At 36.6% G+C, this 22,366-nt stretch overlaps 1 protein-coding gene across 1 annotated transcript; it reads right to left on the reverse strand.

Annotated features, from left to right (window-relative positions):
* Nucleotides 1-1,684: 1,684 nt before the first annotated feature.
* Nucleotides 1,685-22,011, reverse strand: MS4A5 (membrane spanning 4-domains A5). Its single transcript, XM_025878709.2, has 5 exons — nucleotides 21,768-22,011; nucleotides 17,960-18,088; nucleotides 15,615-15,671; nucleotides 14,491-14,643; nucleotides 1,685-2,999 (listed from the first exon to the last, which is right to left on the reverse strand). The coding sequence occupies exons 1-5, from the start codon at nucleotides 21,918-21,920 to the stop codon at nucleotides 2,916-2,918; spliced, it is 576 nt and encodes a 191-aa protein (XP_025734494.1). The 5' UTR covers nucleotides 21,921-22,011; the 3' UTR covers nucleotides 1,685-2,915.
* Nucleotides 22,012-22,366: the final 355 nt, after the last annotated feature.

Consider the following 22,366-nt stretch of genomic DNA (forward strand, 5'->3'; position numbering starts at 1 on the left):
GGACAGAGTTTTCATATCCTTTTCTCACACAACCTGAATTTTCATATCCTTTTCTCTATGTAGGCCCTGTTTTTCCAAGTCTGTCTTAAAATGTTTGTTACTCTGTTTTTGTGTGTGTGTGGCCAGTGAGATCAGTTAGGCAGCTCTTGGGTGAGTCCTCCTGAATAAACTTGAATTTGAATTTATATAAACAAACAAACTTTCATTTTGTCTTTGCTGGTTTGGATTGATTGACTGCAGTGCTGAGTGTGTTGAAATCCCAACTACAGTCTGGATTTGTCAGTAGCACTTCCTGTGTTTCATAATTTTTTTTTCTCTGTAATGTTTGAGGATATTAGGTCAAACATTTCCACATTTAAAATCTCTCCCCCTCTTGTCAATACCTAGTGGCCCTCTTGCTTCCAGACGATGATCTCTTTCTTAAAGTCTACACAAAATTTTAACTAAACTTTAATTTAGTTCATATTTGCCTTCCTTTTATTCCGAACTCTACCTCCAAACTCCATTTTTTTTTTTTTTTTTTTTTTTTTGGTCCTTGGAACATTTTGCCTCTCCTGTGGAAACTACATTCTACATCACAGTTACTTGTGTCCTTACCTCACTCAGCCACTTGTCTATATGTCCCTTTAAAGTGGGGCTGGATTTTCTGATTGCTGTGAGGGATTGTGATTCTGCTTTAGTTCTCCCATCCAGATGATTATCACAGTGCTACCCAGCATCAGGAGAGCTTTGTAGTTTACGAGGCCTTCCTTCTGTCCTGAGGGACTATTTTATATTTTTAACAGGCAAATAAAATGATTTGAGCACCTACTTATATGCCAAGCACTGTCCATATAACACCTATAGTATTGATTCCATTTTATAATTGTGGGGACTAACAATCAGGAAATGAGGGAAACTGGCCCAAAGCCACATATGTGATAAAAAGTGATGCTTGGAAAGCAAAAAAAAAAAAACAAAAAACCTCAATTATAAATTTAAAAGAAAACCTACCATTTACCATGTGATTTTTAAGTTCAAGGCACTGATTAAATTAGTTCACATTTCATTTAAGGCTCATGGTAAACCCATTAGGTAGGTAATATTATTGCATTTTAGTCTAGGAGTTTAAAGCTCGCAAAGGTTAAATAACTTGTTCAAGTCACTAAGCTTTAAATTGTAAAACTGACATTTAGACCTAGGTCTGACTTAAAAGCCCTTACTGTTAGGTGATGGGGATTCTCACCCTTAATTATCTCACATACCCACACATCTCAGCCTCACTCAGGCACCAGATATTTTTCATCAGAACATGATTCCACTGGAAATAAATTTTTTAAATAAATATTTTTCATTAGAATCTCACTCCCCTGCCTCCTGCCCTCACATATGTACCCATAGGCCTTTCTCCTTCCAGCTTATGGCAGAAATGAAAATCTGATAGTTTATCTCTTTGCATATGCTAAATGTTTTCTATGCCAAAAGAAGCAAAGGATGCCGAGATTTGGAGTTGGGCATCTTGACTCAAATCCTGGTTCTAAATCTTACTCCCTTTGGTGGTCTCAGAAAAATCAACCACTTTGAGCTTCAGTTTTCATGTCTGTGGACACAGACTAGATGTACCTACCTCAGAGGGCTGTCATGACAGCTGGGATGACAGAAGGAAGATCCCTAATACTTAGCAGGTGTTCAGTCAGCGGAAGGAAATACAATGTAAGGCAGCCGTCTCCCTGTGAGGCCTGGGAATCTTCCGGAGTTCTTGAGGCTCTCTCAGGAGGTCTGTGATCTCAAGACAGCTCTCATAATAATACCAAGACTTTAGTTTCCCTTTCCACAAGTTTACGTCTATCATCTCCACAGGCTACAGAACATGAGATATCACATCAGACTGAATGCAAAAGCAGTTACCAGAATCCAATTGCCTTCCATTAAGCTCGAGAGAAGCTCTGCATTGGAATCACCTAGAGATCTTTAAAAACTATTGATGCCAGGCTCTCACCACATTCTGATTTAATTGCTGTTGGGTGGTATCTGGTGCATTTGGGGGCGGGGGGGCAGCGTGGGTTATTGAAGTTCCTCTGGTGATTTGAATGTGCAGTAAAGTTAAATTGGCCTTTGTTTTTCAATGGGTATAAAGTTTTTGTTATGCAAAATGAGTAAGTTCTAGAGATCTACTGTACAACAGAGTACTTAGTTACTAATACAGATTGTACACTAAAATATGTTAAGAAGATAGATCTCATGTTATGTGTTCTCATCAAAAAACAAAGAAACAAAACAAGGGCACAAGAAAATTTTGGAGCTGATGGATATGCTTAGTACCTCTTAGACTTTTTGTGAGGTTAAATGAGTAATACACAAAAAACACTTAGCATGGTTCCTGGAACGTTATAGTGGCTTTCAACCAACATATGTCCTCCTTGTTACTATTCTAGTTGTCATGAGTGGCTCACATTGATGATCTTGCTGTATCAATGCAAAATCTGTGGGCCAAGCCATTCTTCCAACCAACTCATTTTTCCACACAACCATGGAGCCACGAGGTTGAGTCTCTTAGAGAAATCAGCAGGAGATGTCATAGACCTGGTCACTTCACATTGTGGGCTTTGGTTCATTTCTCTGTTTGTACAGTGGCAATGCTACATTGCTGTCCTTCGGTTCAGTGCATGCATGACTAACAGAGGAGGTGGCACCAAGATGACGATGTGATTTGGGGAGAGGAAGAGATGGCATTGCAAAGAGGCAGGATGTGTTTTATCAGCCAAAAGTGTTCCCAGACCCCACTCTCTTAAGTCACTCCCCTTTGCTTCCAACAGTTGCCAGTCTTAAGATTCTATGTTCCTTCTGGCTTTTTCTCACAAACATAATTCACTTCTTGGTGATATTATAACACCTCTTTATTCCCATGGTGATATTCAGCACCATTAGTCACAACATTAAAAGGGTCTCCTCATAACTGAGAAGGACAGAGAGATGAATAATTCAATAATGCTGAAGGCCATCAACATAATCAAAATTCCCTGTAACAGAAGAAGAAGAAGAAAAAAGAATCACGGTATTAGCACAATAATGGTTTTTCTAATGACAGTGAGGTAGCAATGCCCATTTAAGAAAATCTCTCCCACATGTCTCAACTGTATCGGATGCTTAGGAAGTAAATAGTGGAGGATCACGAGAGCATACAGCTGTTTCAGCACAGGACAGCACATTATTTTCTTAGAGAAAGTCATACAAAACAATCCGCATTCTATATCATATGCAGAAATGTTCCATTTCATAAATATATACAATACAAAGAAATAATGTGAAAAAGTGGTCTGTTGAAGGAGAAAGAAAGGTTAAGAAATAGGAAAAAAAATAGAAGCAGAAATAGAAAAGGAAAGAAAAAGAGGGTAAAAACCCTAAAGGCACGGACAAAAGAGGAACGTGTAGAAAAACACACACAGAAAGAAGCATAGGCGAATAGGACCATCTTCTGTTCTTTTTATCACTGCTAGAGACCAATTTCAAAATTCTTTGCTTTGGCAACAGAGAGCATGAACGGGATACACACCTTGTTAGGAACCCAGAGGCTGGACATACAAGTGTTCTGCCAGTGAAAGTTTGTGAAGGTCATATATATGGTTAACATTCTGTTCTGCAACTGTATCTTTCTACATGTTTTGAGTATAGGTTAAAATATTGTTTATTTTAGAGTCACATGGTTTTTAATGGCCACATAATAATATCTCCTGCTATAGTTGCCATAATTCATTTATTCTTTAGTGACAGGAAATAATTGATTTACTTTTCCTCTTCTTCTGTTGTGTTTGGTCATTCTTTTTTTTTTTTTTAAGATTTTATTTATTTATTTGACAGAGAGAGAGATAGTGAGAGCAGGAACACAAGCAGGGGGAGTGGGTGAGGGAGAAGCAGGCTTCCCGCGGAGCAGGAAGCCCGATGCGGGGCTCGATCCCAGGACCCTGGGACCATGACCTGAGCTGAAGGCAGATGCTTAAGGACTGAGCCACCCAGGCGCCCCACGTTTGTTCATTCTTAACGCTCTGAATAATGCTGCAATAAGCATTCTTGTACACATGCCCTTATATGTAGGTGTTTAATTGCTATGGAGATAGCTACCTGGATATCTTTCATATAAATAAATGCCTCCTTCCTTTCCGAAATGGTAGTAACATTTCAGATTTCTGCCACCAATACACAGGAACATCCTTTTCACCATTTCCCTACCTGTGATAATTTTTATAATTTTAATTTTTGCCAATCTAATAAATGTATCCTAGTCCAGTATTAATTTAATTGGCATTTCCCTGACTTCTGGTGAATTCAAACATCACTCCGAGTATATTTGGCCACCACATTTGCATTTTTGTAAATTCCTTCCTCATAATCTGGTCCAGTTTTTAAATTATGTTTTTGACTTTTTGTTAGTTATATTCATTCTTTGTTTGTAAAAGCATTGAAACTGCTGTTATCTGCTTTAAAAATATTTTCCACTTCTTTTACCATATCAGATTTTATATGTAAATATATATGTATTTTACCCTGTTTTGATTTCCATATCAACATGTATCACCGCAGTAAGTTCGCTTGTGTCCCTTCCCAGTCACTCCCCCTACCCCAGCCATTGGCAACCACTGTTCTGATTACTAACACCATTTAATAACTTTGCTTGTTCATTTTTGTATCTGAATTTGTTTGTTCAGTATAATGGACAGATTCATCTATGCTGTTGCATGTATCAGTAGTGTGTTTTCTTTCTTGTTGCTAAGTAGTATTCTGTTCTTTGAATAACCAGTTTCTCTAGCCACTCTGTTCTTGATAGACATTTGAATTGTTTCTAGTTTTTAACTGTTATGAATAGATTTTCTGTGAACATTCTTGTATATATTGCTAAGACATAAAATAGGCCTTGTTGATTTTGATAAAAACTACCAAAGAGTTTTCCAATGTGGCTGAGCCATTTTACATTCCCACCAAAAATGTATAAGAATTCCATGTGCTTTACATTCCTGCCAAGATTTTCTTTTGCCAGTCCTTTTCATTAAAGTCATTCTGCTGTGCATACAAACATTGTGATTTTGAATTTGCATTCCTCTGGTAACTAATAATGTTGAGCACGTTTTTACATGCTTACTGGCTGTTGGCAAATCTTTTACTGTGAAGTGCTTGTTCAAGTCCTACTCATTTTTTTTGGTCTTTTTATTATTAATATTCACATGTGCTTAATATATTCTGGACATGGGTCTTTAGTCAGATATATGCATTGAGGAGATTATCTCCCATTCTGTGCCTTGCTTTTTTTTTTAACTTGAGATATAATTGACATATAACATTGTGTGTGTGCATTGTGTGCACAAAGCGTGCAGTGTGTTGATTTGAAGCATTTATATGTTGCAATATGATTACCACTGTGGCATTAGATAACACCTCTCTCATGTCACATAATTATCATTTCACTTTTTGTAATGGGAACAATTTAAGATCTAATCTCTTTGCAACATTGAAGTATATAATACAGTGTTGCTAACAATACGCACAATGCTGTACATTAGATCTCCAGAACTTTTTCATCTTCTAATTGGAAGTTTGTACTCTTTGGCAAACATCAGTCCAAATTCTCCACCCCACAGCCCCTGGTAACCACTGTTCCACTCTGTTTTTATGAATGTGGCTTTTTAAAGATTCCACATGTAAGTGATATTATACAGTATTTGTTTTTCTCCATCTAGTCAGATGGAGATCTCATTTAGCATAGTATCTTCAAAGTCCTTTCACGTTTTTGCAAATGGTAGGATTTCCTTCTTTCTTGGCAATGAATAATATTCCATTGTAAATGTACCACATATACATCCATTGGTGGATGCTTAGCTTGTTTCCATGTTTTGGCTATTGTAAATGATGCTGCAATGAATATGAAGATGTTCATATCTTTTTGAGTTAGTGTTTTCTTTCTCATAAATACTCAGAAGTGGAATTGCTGGATTATATAGTAGTTTTAATTTTTGAGGAGGCTCCATGTTGTTTTCCATAGTGGTTGCACAAGTGCACTTGCATTCCCACCACTAGTGCACAAGGGTTCCATTTCCTCCACAACCTCACCAACACTTGTTATTTCTTGTCTTTTTGATAATAACCTTCTAACATGTGAGGTGATATTTCACTGTGGTTGTGATTTGCATTTTCCTGATGGCTCATGATACTGAGCATCTTTTCATGTACCTGTTAGCCATTTGTTATGTCTTCTTTCGAAAAATGTCTCTTCAGATCCTCTGTCCATTTTTTAATTTTTTTTTTGCTATTGAGTTGTACAAATTCTTTATATATTTTGCTTATTAGATATGTGATTTGTAAATTTTTTTCCTATTCCATAGGCTGCATTTTCATTTTATTGGTGGTTTCTTTTGTTGCGCAGAAGCTTTTTAGTTTGATGTAGCCCCACTTGTTTATTTTGCTTTTGTTGCTTTTGCTTTGGGTGTCAAATCCGAAAAATCATTGCCAGGATGGATATCAAGTAGTGTACTACCTGTGTTTTCTTCTAGGAGTTTTATGGTTTTAGGTCTTACATTCAAGTCCTTAATCTATTTTGAATTGATTTTTGTGTATGGTGTAAGATAGTAGTCTACTTTCATTTCTTTGTGTGTGGCTGTTTAACTTTCCTAATACCATTTATTGAAGAGACTGTCCTTTCCCTGTCATATATTCTTGGCTCCTTTGTTGTAAATTAATTGACCATATATGCATGGGCTTATTTCTGGGCTCTCTATTCATTCCACTGATCTGAGTCTATTGTATACTTATACCCTGCTGTTTTGATAACTATATCTTTGTAGTATAGTTTGAAATCAGGAAATGTGATGGCTTCAGCTTTGTTTTTCTTTCTTTCTCAAGATTGCTGTTGCTATTTGGGGTCTTTTGTGGTTCCATAAAATTTTAGGACTATTTTCTATTTCTAAGAAAAATGCCATTGGCGTTTTGATGGGGATTGCATTAAATCTGTATATTGCTTTGGGTAGTATGGACATTTTAACAATATTAATCCTTCCAATCCATGAACAGGGGATATCTTCCCATTTATTTGTGTCTTCAATTTCTTTTATCGTTGTCTTAAAGTTTTCAGTGTACAGATCTTTCACCTCCTTGATTAAATTTATTCCTAAGTACGTTATCTTTTTTGATGCAATTGCAAATGTGATTGTTTTCTTAATTTCTTTCTCATAGCTCTTTATTAGTGTGTAGAAATGCAACTGAAACTGATTTTTGTATATTGATTTTTGTATCCTGCAATCTTATTGAATTTATTTTATTCTAATAGTTTTTTGGTGGAGTCTTTAGGGTTTTCTAGGTATATGTCCTCTGCAAACAGATATTTTTACTTCTGCCTTTCTGATTTGGATGCTTTTTCTTTGTTCTCTTCTCTTCCCTTCCCTTCCTCTTCCCTTTCGTTCTTTTTTCTTTCTTTCTTCCCCCAGTTGCTCTGGCCAGGACTTCTTGTACTATGTTGAATAGAAATTACGAGACTAGGCATCTTTGTCTTGTTCCTGATTTTAGAGGAAAAGTTTTGGCTTTTCACTGTTTAGTATCATGTTAGCTATGGGCTTGTCATATAAGGCCTTTATTATGTTGAGGTATGCTCCTTTATCTCAGTGTGTTGAGAATTTAAATTTTTTCATGTTGACTTTTGTTAGATTCTTTTTCTGCATCAATTGAGATGGTCATATGATTTTCATCCTTCATTGTGTTAATGTGGTATATCACATTAATGATTTGTGTATGTTGAACCATCCTTGCATCCCTGGAATAAATACCACTTGATAATAGTGTAGGAGACTTTTAATATACTATTGAATTCAGTTTGCTAACAATGTATTGAGGACTTTTGCATATATGTTCATCAGGGATATTGGCTTGAAATTTTCTTTTCTTGTAGCATAGTTGTCTGGTTTTGGTGTGGGTAATCCTGGGCTTATAAAATGAATTTGGATCCTTCTTTTCTATTTTTTTGAAGAGCTTAAGGATTGGTGTTAATTCTTCTTTAAATTTCTAGCAGAATTCACCAGTGAAGCCATCTGGTCTGGACTTTCCTCTTTGGGGAGGTTTTTGATTACTGATTCAGTATTCTTACTAGTAATTACTGTGTTCAGGACTAATTTGCCAATACCAATTGTTTTCAGGTTTGTTAGTCTGATATCTTTACTTCAACTTTACTTTTAAAGAACATTTTCACTGAACACTGAATTCTGGATTAGCAGTATTTTATTTCGGCAGTTTAAAATGTCATTCCAATGTTTTCTGGCCTCTGTCAGGCCTCCAAATGAAAAGTCAGTTGGAAGTTTACCTTTGTTCCTTTGAATGTAATGTATTCACCTCTGCCCCCACCCCCAGCTTCTTTTTAGGTTTTGCTCTTTATACATTTTTTTCCCTCAGAAATTTAAGTATCATGTGCTTTATGTAGTTTTCCTTGTATTTTCCTGTTTGTGGTTCATGTCTTATCTTTGATTCCTTTACAAAATCATCAGCCATTCTCTCTGTGAGCATTGTTCTGTGCTGCATTTTCATTTTCTCTCTTGTGGTTCTTCAGTTGTATATGGGGCACCTTTTTTTTCTGTTCTGCTCCATATGTCCCTTATGTTTGTTCTTTCTAATATTTTATATCATTTTCTTCTCTTTGGGCATTAGTCTTCATATTTTACACTGATTCTCTTCCTGTGCACTTCTGAAGTGTCTAATATGCTGTTCGCCCCATCTACTGAGTGCTTAGTTGCAGTTCTATAAATTCCAATGACTTCTTTCTAATGGGTTTCAGTGTCCCATAATATTCTCCAACTCATTCTCTTCTCTCTTGGATAGAACAGCCATGTTTATTGTCAAGTTTATATCTGATGACCTTACCATCTGGGTTACCACTGAGGTGGTTTCAATCATTGATTATTTTTTTTAAAGATTTATTTATCTTAGAGAGTGAGAGAGAGAGAGTGGGGGAAGGGGCTGAGAGAGAGGGAGAGAGAGAATCCTAAAGCAGACTCCCCACTGAGTACAGAGCCTGACCTGGGCCTCGATCCCAGGATCTTTAGATCATGACCTGAGCCAAAATCAAGAGGCAGACATTTAAACAACTGAGCCACCCAGATGCCTTGATTATTTTGTTTTTATTTTTTAGATGTTCAGTCCTATCTTCTGGTATGACTAATTTGTTTTGTTTTGTTTTACACTTAATAACAAATGTAGTATGCAAGAAATGGTAGAAATTCTAAATTATGTTATCTTCCTCTAGGGATGAATTAATTTTCTTCCATCAGACAGATTAGGAGAAGGTTACCATGATCAAAATAATTCAAGGACGAATTTCAGTTTTGTGAGGCTGGTCTGTTTCCTTTGTCCTTAATTCTAGGGTGTAGTCTTTCTTCAGAAGTGAAATTTTGGGGTGTTTACCAGACCCCACTACTCCTTGGTAGACTCTGAACAATGTGTTTGTGTCTGCCGTACTGCATGACTGCCGAAATCTCTTCTTGGCCTTTTAGCCTCTTAGCTTCTTATCAACTTGGCTTCTGAGCTTTGCATCCTACACATCTTAGGTGTCAGCAAATAACTTGTGGAGAAAAGTGATGGAGAATTTTGGGTTTAGTTCATTCAATGTGTACAACTCTCAGAGGATCCTTGCACTTTAAATCCTGGCTGCCATGGTTTCTTTTGTGTATATTCAAACATTTGGAAGTTTTTTGTTATTTTAATAAGCTTTTAATAAAAGTGGTTTTCACTAGAGAGATGCTCTGATATAAATTACTCTGTCATAACCAGAAAAAAAGGATTTGTATACTTTACTAATATTTTCAGTAAGCCAATCATTGGCTATTTTGATCCTGTCTAATGTGTGCGTGATTTTTGTTTTGTTTTGTTTTTACTAATTTCTTCTCTTGTCATTGTATATTAATTCCTTTGTTCTTCTTTCTTTGGACTAATTTTCTCTCCTTTAATCCCTGAGATTAATATTTGGGCCATTATTTTTCAAAGTTTCATATTTTATAGTATCTACATTTCCAAGCTATGAATTGCCTTAAAAGTATTGCTTTACCTTCGCCCTCAAGTTTTTGAGCTTTCATTTCAGAACATCTTTGGATTCATATTATGATTTCTTTCCTGATCCAATAATTCCTTTGAAACCTACTGCTTAATATCCAACCACAGGTTAAAATTATTTTTATCATTGCTTATTGTTTTATTGCATAGGTCATACACTAGGACTTCAATCTTTGGTATTAATCTGGAATTGTCATATTTACCAATATATAGTCATCTTTTGTTGGTATGTGTTACAAAATTGTGTATTCTTTGTTGTTGGATATAATAGACTAAATATATCTATTAGTTCTAGTTTTTTACTTTTGATGGTACCATTAAGTGTTAAAACACATCAAAGTCTAAAAGTTCTTCAAACCTTCATGCTCTTCTCAGAGAAAACTCAGGTCCTTAACAAACACAACTAACAAAAACACCATTTGCTCCCTTCTCTACTTATATGTTAATGCTGACTGGTATTTTAAATACTGTATTTTTAATCTCAATATATATTATTACTGCATTACACAAGCAGTATTCACTTGTATTTGTCCACATGTTTATCACATTCTTTGTTCTTCATTCCTTTTTGCATCTCATTGTGCTATCGTTTTCTTTCTATTTGGAGTTCATTCTTTATTCCTTTAATTCTGGTCTGCAGGAGGCAAGCTCAATTTTTGTATCTCTAAAAATTCTTCATTTCACTTCATTCTTGTAAGATATTTTTCTTCTCCTTTTTCTGTTTCAAGTTTTTATTTAAATTCTAGTTAGTTAACATATAGTGTAATATTGGTTTCAGTGGTAGAATTCAGTGATTCATCACTTCCATACAACACCCAGTGCTCATCACAAGTGCCCTCCTTAATGCCCACCACACACCTAGCTCATCCTCTGCCCACCTCCTTCCAGCAACCCTCAGTTTTTTCTCTATAGTTAGGAGTCTCTTTCCTAGATTGACTCTCTCTTTATTTCCCCTGCTTTGTTCATCAGTTTTGTTTCTTAAATTCCACATATGAGTGAAATCATATGGTATTTGTCTTTCTTTGACTTATTTCACTTAGCATAGTACACTCTAGCTTCAGCCATGTCATTGCAAATGACAAGACTTCATTCTTTTTTATGTTTGAGTAATATTCCGTTGTGTATGTATATATGTATGTATGTATGTATGTATGTATCTATATCACAGTAATGGGTAGTGAGTGATGGGCTATTGGTTGGCAGTTATTTTTTTCAGAATGCTGAAGATATTGTTCAGTCTTTTGGCTTTTATTGTTGCTTTTGAGAAGTTAGGTATCAGTCCAGTTGCTTCTACTTTTTCTTTTTGGTAATTTTCATAGTTTTTAGTTTTTGTTTTAGTTAAGATTACTGAGAATTGATAATGAAAAGAAACCATGATTTAAAAAATAACTGTACTTTGACTCAGCAAATTGATGTATCAAAGCATGATACGCAAGACCAAATATCTAAGTTCAAGATTTTAACATAAGACGTCTCAGAGCTTTATGTTCAAAATAGGGCCACAGAGAGATGTTTTAATGGTAATTCCATGTGAATTCATGTTTTCCAAAAATTAGACCATTGGCTGTCTCTAAAACTTGTCTAGTTTGCAAATCTAACCAGTTCCTTTCCAGACTACTGTTACTCTCCCCTAAAATTACCTTATGACTCCTCCAGCTGATGAAATCCTATAAATGCCCTTTTCTGTTTCCCCCTATTGTGTCTGAGACCCATGCTTTCCCTTGATTAGCAAATTTAATAAATTCAGCTTTTAACTGTCATTGATTTTCCTGGTGGTCTTTGAAGGTGCTAGACAGTCACAGAGGCCCCAGAGAGGTCTTGTCAGACCCCTCACTATTACAGTTCTGGTCTTTTGACTCACTTAGTGGCTATCCACTGGCTGCCTGTGAGCAACCCTGTCCAGGGTTTGCACATCTATGTTGATGAGGCGATCTAGCATTTTTTATTGGGTAAGGTTTATTTTATTTGTCCTAGGAGTCAGGTTTCCCAGGACTCTTTCATTATCCCTTCATGCTTGTTCTTGTTTTCTTTTCCCTTTGTGGGGTGGGGGTGAAGAAATAGATGGTCTGCCAAAGCTTTGCCACTAACCATCCTGTCTGTCTATCTGCCTTTTATCTATATTTTTGTGTATCTATAAGAATAAATCCTAGGAAAAGAGTTATGTCTTGTTAGCCAGCCACCAGGACTAATAAGTAATATGTCTCTTTGACCAATATCCTTTCTAGGACCAATTATCTTAGACTAGTCATTAAAATCTTTTAAGAACCTTCTGTAGTCTTGTCTATATGTAGGAAATTGGCTGTAGGAGAGACTCTTCTTCATATATTCCACCTGTCGGAGGCTGCTGATTTCTTGAGTCAGCAGGCAGGGGTGGATTTTTCAAGGCCTTCACTATCCCTATTTTCTTCTTACTTCCTGGTAATCATTGACTAAATTCTCAGAAATTAATTCTGTATTACATCTCAGTGAATGGTTTGACTTTCATTCTGATAACTCTGATTATATAATAAATTTGTCAGTTTTTCCCACTAACAGATGTGGACTGCTTTTCCTTGCCAGCCATCTAATTAATCATTCTTTGTGACCTTAGGCAGGTGACTGGTTATTTTGGAAATATCATCAGGGAAAGAGTACACTTGAACCTTGTTGGATAAGATCTTACTAAAATCACCACCACCACCACCACCACTACCACACTTATTATAGACATTAAGCTATAGTCCTCTAGAAACTTTACAAAATCAAATGGTCTAAAAGATAGGACAGCTAATACACAGGTGGCCCAAGCTCCTCAGAATTAGGAACTGGACTGCTTCCACTCAAGGTGACTGGAACAAAACTACCCTCCCTCAAAATGACTGATGCCATTGATGGTGATGGGCTTATACTCTTGGCTATTTTATCTCCTCTATGCTAATTCAAGGTTCTAGATTATTGGTAGACAACTCTACTAACACAGCACTACCAAGACAGCCTTTTTGAAAATCAGTATTGTCATGTTCCTTCATTCACTCAGGCTGACAATAAGGGACAAACTCCTGAAACTGATCCAAGAAGGAATAGGAAATCTAAATAAACTGATAACAAGTAATTTAAGAAAACTTCCCACAATAAAAAAAAACCCAGACCTAGGAGACTTTACCAGTGAAGTCTTCCAGATGTTTATGGAAAACTCAACATAATTTTTCTCAAAATTTACCAGAAAGTATAAACGGAAGCAATATTTTCCAACTCATTCTACAATGCCAGTATTAACCAGACACAAAAACCAAAGACATCACAAGAAAAGATGAGTATAGGCCAAGATCCCTTATAAATAAAGACGCAAAAATCTTTAACAAAGTACCAGAAAATTGCATCCAACAACATTTAAAAAGAATTATACAGCATGACTGAGTGGGATTTATCCCAGGATAAATTTATTTTATTTAAGATAAAAAAGTGATGGGTATTAAGGAGGGCATGTATTGCATGGAGCACTGGGTGTTATACACAAACAATGAATCATGGAACACTACATCAAAAACTAATGATGTACTGTATGGTGATTAACATAACATAATACAAAAAAAGATAAAAAAGTCAATCAGTGCAAAGCACCATAACAATAGAATAAAGGACAAAAACCACATGATCATCTCAGTTGATACAGAAAAAGCATTTCACTAAATTCAACACACATGGTAAATATGTTCAGCAAACTAGGAAGAGAAGAAACTTCTTCAGCTTGATCAAATCCATCTAAAAACCCTCAGCCAACATCATACTTAATGGTGAAAGACAAGATGTTTTCCTTCTAAGTACAGGAAAAAGATGAGGATAGATATCTACTCTTGCAACTGTGATATTTTACTTCTATGAAGACTCCCTTTTCCTTAGGTGACTGATGACTTTCCAGCTTTCTTGACAAATTTTGATGGGTCTTGTTGACTAATTTTTCTCTCCATGTAGATTTACATCTTTTCCATTCCCTTAATAATAGTGGTGTTTTGGAAAGAGCAGAAATAAATGCCTGTTTTCAATATATACCATGTTTTATCAGAAGTCCAGTCTGAATATTAAAGCCAAAACCAAAACCATGAAAGTATTCCATATTCCACTTAAGATTCTAATACATATCTGGGACTGTGAATCACTACCATACTGCTATACCTGCATTTTTCTTCCTATATCACTGTACCTTTTATATTAGACTCATTGGTATATATGCTTTATCTTCTTTACTCATCTGTGAATTCCTCAAGTTGTGGGTTATAATGTGTTTATTTTCTATTCCACAATGCCTGGTGTAACCTATCAGATATTATGATTTCTATAAATGTTTGTAAATAAAAGAAAATACATGTGTCCACAACATTATTTGGATTTTGCTGATTAGATGCTAATAAATCTTTATGATTACACCCATTACTCCCCATAAAAATGCAGTATACTTACAGTGAATAGGGTAGCAACAGCCTGACACTGACTAATTGTTTCAGCATAGCCACAAAAGAATTGTTGATCTAGAATGAGACCAAATGTGAGGAGAATGATTCCAGCTATTGCTGCCAGGGCACTAAGAGAATTCATTATTTGGCTCAACTTCACCTGAAAGAGATGAAGACCATAACACTGAGTCTATAGACAAAAAGCAGTGGTGGGGGAGACTGGAGGGAGAGTTTTAGTCACAGCTTTGCAATGCCACAAAGCAGCTGTGTGATCATATATGAGACACTTCATCCCTTTGGGCTTCAGGCACTCAGCCAGAGTATGAGGGAATCCAGTGAACTTTTAATAACCCTTCCATCCCCCACAGTCTGTACCTAATAAGTTAACTCCCATTTAGTTGGGGGGAGGGGTGCACACTGGACAAAAGAGGTACTTAGGCGTAGCCATATTGCCCTGCACTTTGATGCTCTGGTAAAAGTCATGACCTACTTGCATTTTTGTTTTATGGCTCTTTTTAACTAAACATTGTATTTCTTTGCAATTTTTATTCCTTTCTAAAACTTCAAACCTACAGGAGAAGTCCTGTGTTGGAAATAATTTATTGGCTTGTTAATTATATCTCACATTTTTGATTCTTTGAGAAAAGTAAAAATACTATAATTTATCTGTAAGTTAAACTTTTGCATTCATTAACACTATTATTTATTTTGAACTTCTGCTTATAAGGTTTATTTTATTTTATTTATTTATTTTTTAATTAGGTTGTCTTCACAGTGTGCCTATCATGTGAGTCAAACTAGTGCCTTTCAAAGTGTCTGGCATGACAGAGAGAATGAATGGATGAGTTACTGGAATGCTGAGACCCATTTTGCCATTTTGTTTAGGAACTTGGCTTTTATTCTATGCCTCAGTGTTTTCATATATAAAATAAGAAACTGGATGACCTAGAAAACTCTACTGGCGTTAGTGTTTTATGATTCTATGGACAAAAGCCCAGTGACGTTGGTTGGTATCAGTACTTGACAGTTTGTGGAATTATAGTGGGTTAATGATTTTCCAAATTCACTTCCAAGGTTAAAATCATTATTTCAAAGTTACACATTTTTAGTGAAGGGGAAAATGTAACTCACCAGAGTTTCTGTGGTTTTTCTTTCCAATGCAACTAGGAAGGCTCCAGAATTAATGAACTATTAAAAAGAATAAATATTTTAGTGATGGGCTTGCTTAACTGATGTTAAAAAGTTCTCAGAGAATGGACTTCTATGTGCTTTGTTCACATGTCTTCCTTCCTAATTCACACGATCCTCAGAGCAGTGAGCAGGGTGAGATGCCTGATAAGATTATCCACAAATGAAGAGTGGACAAAATACTGAACTAGAAATTAGCTTTAGCCTTAACTATCTATTTGAACATGAGATTTTTTTTTTTTTTAGCTTCACTGGGCTTTAGTTTTCTCATCTACCTTCCTTTTATAGCTATTGTGGACTGAGCTTTGATATCATGCCACACTGGTGTCAAATCAGTTCACAACCAATAAAATCAGATTCTGTCATTCTTATAAGAAACATCCGTCATACCCGTTTGCAGTCCAGCATGTTCTGCCAGCTAATATGCTGGGCATTCTGAAAAAAAATCCCAAGAATTTCCATGGAGGTGAGTCATATGTGGTATAGCGTCATCTGGTAGAAACTCCAAATCGGACTACAGCATATGCATTTTTAAGTTTCCAGTCCCACTGCCTTGTATTTCTTCAGCCTCATTTCTTCACCGTCACTCTTACAGGATAGAAAGTCCCATACCTTGAGCCTTTTGTTCATGGTTCTCCCTTGGCATGCAGCAGGATATCTCTAGCCCTTATGCCCAACCATTCCCCACTCTCTACCATTCCTTCCATCCTTCTTCTCTGTGTGCTCTCATCCTGATTAACCACCCACCCTTTAAAACACAGCCAAGCTGGAGTGTCTCTGGGTGTCTTCCCCTCCTTTTTATAGGTACCTTTCCTATAGAGGCAGTTCCTATGTCTGTCACCACTCCTCACACCATATGGTGATGATCTGACTCTCTACTTGAGAGACCTTGAGACCAAGAACTGCCTTTTTCCTGAATTCCCACACACCATCCATTCTCTGGCACTAAACTAGGTGCTAAAATAATGCTTATTGGATGTAATTAAGTAAATGCCTCTGTGTAGCTCAAAGGTACATCTAAGAAGCTTTCCCTGTTTCTTTACTTCTCTAAAGAGTAAACTGATCTTTCATCTCTCCTTACACAAGCACTGTGATATCATTTATCACATTACCTTGAAATGATCTCTTTACATGTTTTCTTTCTTGCTAAACTGAGAGCCCTTTGAAGGAAGGGCTCATGTATTATTATTTTTTATTTTTTCCCCAGTTTTATTGAGATGTAATTAACATACAGTACTGTATAAGTTTAGGGCATATGCATAATGATTTGACTTATATATATTGTGAAATGATTATAATAATTTTACTTCACATCAATTATTTCATATAGATACAACCCCCCCCCAAAAGAAAAGGAAAAAGAAAAAGAGGAGAAAAAGAATATTTTTCTTTGTGATGAGACTCTCTTAAAAAATTTCATGTATATCATACAACAGTGTTAACTGAAATCATCCTGTTATACGTTGTATCCCTAGTGCTTATTTATCTTATTACTGGAAGCTTGTACCTTTTGACCACCACCCTCCATCCCCTCTCTCCTCACTCTCTGCCCCTGGTAACCTTAAATCTGAGCTCTTTATCTATGAATTTTTTAAAGTTCTAAATATCAGTGAGATCATGCAGTATTTGTCTTTCCCTGTCTGACTTATTTCACTTAACATAATGCCCTTAAGGTCTAACCATGTTGTTGCAAGTGGCAGGATTTCCTTGATTTTTTTATGGCTGTATGTATGTGTATATTTATACACACACTTCTTTATCATCCGTTCATCTGTTGATGGACACTTAGGTTGTTTACATGTCTTGACTTTTGTGACTAATGCTGCTATGGACATGGAGTTGCAGATATATCTTTGACATAGGGTTTTCATTTCCTTTGGATATAGTCCCAGAAGTGGAATTGCTAGATCATATGATCATTTTATTTTTAATTTTTTGAGGAAACTTCATACTGTCTTTCATAGTGAGGGTCCATGTATTATTAACCTTTCGAGCCTCATTGCCTTCCGCTATGTATCTGGCTTATCATAGATAGCAACTCATTTTGAATGAATGAATGGACAAATGATATCAAGACCCAAGGACATATTCCCAAAGGAACTTTAGGCCCCAATGATGGAACATCAGCAATCTGATGAATTAATGGGGAAATAATTTCAATAAAGTTGATTTTTATTTTACCTTTACAAAGCATATCCCACAACTGAATGCAGCTCATTTTGTAATTAAGAATTCCCTAGTATCCCTGTTGTCATGGCTTCAAATTGAACTCAACTGACTATACTCACCAAAACGGAGCTCCAGAATGGATATCCTGAAACAAATATAAAGGGGAACCGTGGGTATGGATTTTCAAGGGTGAAAAGGAAAACAACTCCAAAAGAAAAGTTCATCACTCCAAACAGGATCTGCATAGCCTATAAATAGAGGAAAAATTTATGGTAAGGAAAAAGCAAAATGGTAGGTTTCCTTTCCAAAAATATACATGATCTTCTTTTGATTAAAAGGATTTGGTGATTACCTTCTTTTATAAAGAGGGGAAGGTTAGTAGAAACCCCTTATGATGCTCCCAGGTGTTTTCTTGATTCCTCTATCTGATACTTGGTAACAGGTAAAATGATCTAAATCAGTGCTCTGGAAAATGTAGCCCATGGATTGGCAACATTAGGATCACCTGAGAATTAGAGATGTGGACTCTCAGGCCCTGTAACCTATATCCTATACTTACTGGATGGAATCTCCAGGTTAGACCATGTCAGACTCTCCAAGCAGCGGGGAAATGCAAATCAAAACCACAAAGCGATAGGACCTCACATCTGTTAAAATGGCTAACATCAAAAAGACAAGAAGCAAATGCTGGTAAGAATGTGGTGCACGGTTGGTAGGGATGTATCATTATGGAAAACAGTATGGAGATTCCTCAAAAAATTAAAAATAAAACAAATAATGAAAAAAAGCAAAGCAGTGGTTTGACGATTGCTAGGGAAGGTTGGTGAGAATGACATAAAGAATGGAAGGTGTAGCATGTGTGTTTGTTCTCTGCCCTCTTACTCTCCACCCACCTTCTCTGAGTCCCTTCTTTCACTCCCATAGCAACTATGACCTTTAAGTAGGTGAATTGTGAAGGATATTCTTTTCCTCAAGTCCAAGTCCATTTGAGGAAGTTCAACTCAATAGCCACTATCCATTCATCTAAACTATTAAAATTGTTTTCTAACTGGCTTTTCTGCACCAGCTTCCTTTTTCTCTATTCCAGTGTTACGTCAGTGCTGAAGTAAGATCGCAAAACAGAACCAGTCTGGTTACTCTTCTCAATTTCTTTGAAATGAAGCTCCTAAATCTGGTGGTCATCAAATTCAGAGAAGTGTTTACAAAATACAGATTTCAACGCCCCCCCCCAACTCCCTCAAAATTGATATTCAGTAGTTCTGGAACAAGGCCTGGGGACTTGGTATACACATTTTATAAAGCTCCTTAGGTGATTTGTTGATTTTACAGATTGGAAGCTACTTGTCAATATTATAAAGTCTAAGTAGGGATGGCTCTAAGATTCTTGGCAATTAGGTCTCCAAATTACCTTCCTGGTTGTTTCCTTTTCTCCCCAAAATATTATTTTTCACATTTTAAAAAAATGTCGGTAAAATATCTATAACAAAATTTACGGTACATACTTACCATTTTATTTAAATTAATAGGCTTTATTTTTATTTTTTATTTTTTAAAAGATTTTATTTAGTTATTTGACAGCGAGAGAGCACGAGCAGGGGGAGCTGCAGAGGGAGGGGGAGAAGCAGGCTCCCCACTAAGCAGGGAGCCCGATGCGGGGCTGGATCCCAGGACCCTGGGATCATGACCTGAGCTGAAGGCGGAGGCTTAACCAACTGAGCCACTCAGGCATCCCTAGGCTTTATTTTTTAAAAGTAGTTTTAGGTTCACAGCAAAACTGAGTGAAAAGTACAAAGTTCCCATCTATTTCCTGTTTCCCTCTCCCAATGCTTCCCCCACTATCAATATCCCATATCAATGTGGTATATTTGTTACAATTGAACCGACACTGACACATCATTGTCAGCCAGAATCCATAGTTTACATCAGGCTTCACTGTTGCTGTTGTACATTCTGTGGGTTTGGACAAATGTGTAATGACATGTATCCATGATTATAGTATTGTGCAGAATAGTTTTCCTGCTCTAAAAATCCTGTGTCCTCCACCTATTCATCCCTCCCTCTCTGCTCCATCCCCTGGCAACCACTGATCTTTTTGTCTCCATTTTTTGGCTTTTCCAGAATGTCACATAGTTGGAATCATATAGTTTGTTGTCTTTACGGGCTGGCTTCTTTCACTTAGAAATGCATATTTTAGTTTCCTCCATGTATCTTCATGGCTTGATGGCTCATTTATTTTGAGCACTGAATAACATTCCCTTGTATGAATGTACTGCAGTGTATTTATCCATCCTGATTTTTCTTCTTTCTTTTTTTTTTGTTTGTCTTTTAATCCCCTTTAATCTTTCAAGTCTAATGCGCTTCCTCCCGGCTCTTTTGTCATTCCCAAACTATGCTACCAGGAGTTTTTTGTTCATGGTGCTTTCTCAATCTAGAATATTCTGCTTTCCTCCTCCCCTTTCATATCTACTTATTAAAATTCCATCACTTCTTTAGTGTTCAGACTCAATGCCAAAATTGCCATAACGTTGTCCCATTGCTTTTAGATAGAAGTAACTGTTCCCTCTCTGGGTTCCCCTGCCTCTCACCCCCAACCATTTATGGCTCTTTTTAGATGCTACTGTGAAACGTGGTATTTAATATTGTTATTTTTTTCTTTCGAAATTATGTATTCTCTCCTCAATGAGAGAAGCTAGGTTGTATTTATTTCTGTAACCCCCATAGTGTCTAACATAGTTTTTTGCCCATAGTTCAATCCATATTTGTTAAAGTAATTTGAACTCTTTAGCAGAAGTTTCAGTACCATTATATTTGAATAGATGCTAAAGCAGTTTAAGACTGATGGCCCTTTTCTGCATGTCAGTGGGCCATCTTTCTCTACTTTTTCTTTTTTTCTGGGAAAAGTCAGTTTCTTTCTATTTTCCACTCTTGAAGGCTTGGGGTTGAGATGACAAATATTTTATAAGATATAGATACTATCACAGCCTTAAACATACTGAATCACATTTTCTGAAAGGAGATTGGTAAATAAAAAATAATTAATAGTCATGAAATGGATAAGTGGGTGGAGAGATGAACATTTACAGTATTCAGGGGATTTTCTTCAAAAACCCCACATGTAAAAATACCGTATAATACTGTGAAACTGAATTCTGAGTCTTGACTGGGAAAATGTAAAACTGTAGAACTCAGTAACCCAGGATATAAAATCTGATCTATTGACTTCTACTTGATTTTCTTTCTTTTCTCTGAACTTGACTATGAAAAAAACTCCTAGGTAGTGAGTTTGGAGATTTTTACTTTAACTGCAATCTTCAAGAGCCTTGGGATTTTGGCTTATTCATTTTATATCTTCCTCTTCGTAGAACCTTGTACATAATTGGTGTAGAAATGTGACATATACTTCCTGAACTGGATGGAAATAAAAGTTGGATTTAGCTCCTACCTTGAAACATTTGCCTCCAGACATTTCTTTCCCTCTTCTTCTCCCCACCCCCACCCCCATCTTAGTTCAGCTTCTATTGCAAAGTGATAGAATCTGTGACACCCTGCTGGGGGTGGTTGTTTAAGCCCATGGTTCATAGACTGGGTGGCTTATAAAAAACAGAAATTTATTTCTCATGATCTGTGGGCTGAAAGTTTGAGATCAGGGTGCCAGCGTGGTTGGGTTCTGGTGTAGACCCCTTCTGGGTTGCAGACCACCAACCTCTCTTTTGTAACTTCACATGGTGGAAAGAGAGCTAGCTACCTCTCTGACCTCTTCTTATCCCATTCATGAGGGCTTTACCATCATGAAGTAATTACCCCCAAAAAGCTCCGCCTCCAAACACCATTACACTGGAATTATGGTTTCAACTATGAATTACGGGGAGCACAAACAGTCCATAACACACCCTCAGTAGAGTATACATTGGGGCAAATCTGACTTACCCCTAAGATTTTCATTTTTGTAGCAAGTAATTTTGGAAGAGGGCTGCTTGTATCATAGTTTGTGGCTGTAGGGTCTGCTGACTGCAAGTCAGGAACATTGATATCTGGGGGAAATACCAGAAACACAGGATTGTGTGCAGTGTTTGAATCCATGATGGTGCAGTTGATATTTTGAAATGAAAAAATGTTCTTGATGGTACTTAAGTCTAGACCATGTTCTTCTGTACCAAGGCTGTCTGGAGCACTGGAATTGTTGTTCTTTGTCTTGGAATTATAGAACCATAGAGTCACAGAGTCATGGAATCTCAGGATTGGTCGAGATCTCAAGGTTAGTGAGTAAAATACCCAGGACTGGAGCTCAGAGGACCTGCCCAGTAGTCCTAGTTCAGTCAGGAACTCACTGTGACCTTGGGCAAGTCACATCCCCTCTCTTGGTTTCAGATTCCATATATGTACATTGATCAGACTGGGCTAGATGATCTGTGAAGACATTTTAGTTCCCAAAAAAATGAGTATTGCGAATACTTATTCTAGTTCTCCGTGTTCAGGAGGTAGGGGACAAAAGCTCTCAGGCCCTCAGAATTAATTAATAATCCACT

The sequence above is a fragment of the Callorhinus ursinus genome, unplaced genomic scaffold (genome assembly GCF_003265705.2).
Source record: "Callorhinus ursinus isolate GAN/ISIS: 27379988/994484 unplaced genomic scaffold, GSC_fseal_2.0 scaffold51, whole genome shotgun sequence".
In the NCBI taxonomy this organism is placed as follows: domain Eukaryota; kingdom Metazoa; phylum Chordata; class Mammalia; order Carnivora; family Otariidae; genus Callorhinus; species Callorhinus ursinus.

Excerpts from the sequence above, each read along its gene's own strand:
- MS4A5 (XM_025878709.2), bottom strand. The coding sequence starts at position 21,920 with ATGGATTCAAACACTGCACACAATCCTGTGTTTCTGGTATTTCCCCCA. Across the intron at positions 15,672-17,959 it reads CATTCTGGAGCTCCGTTTTG|TTCATTAATTCTGGAGCCTT; the intron begins GTGAGTATAGTC and ends TCTTTTTAATAG. Across the intron at positions 3,000-14,490 it reads CTGTTGCTACCCTATTCACT|GGAATTTTGATTATGTTGAT; the intron begins GTAAGTATACTG and ends CTTCTGTTACAG.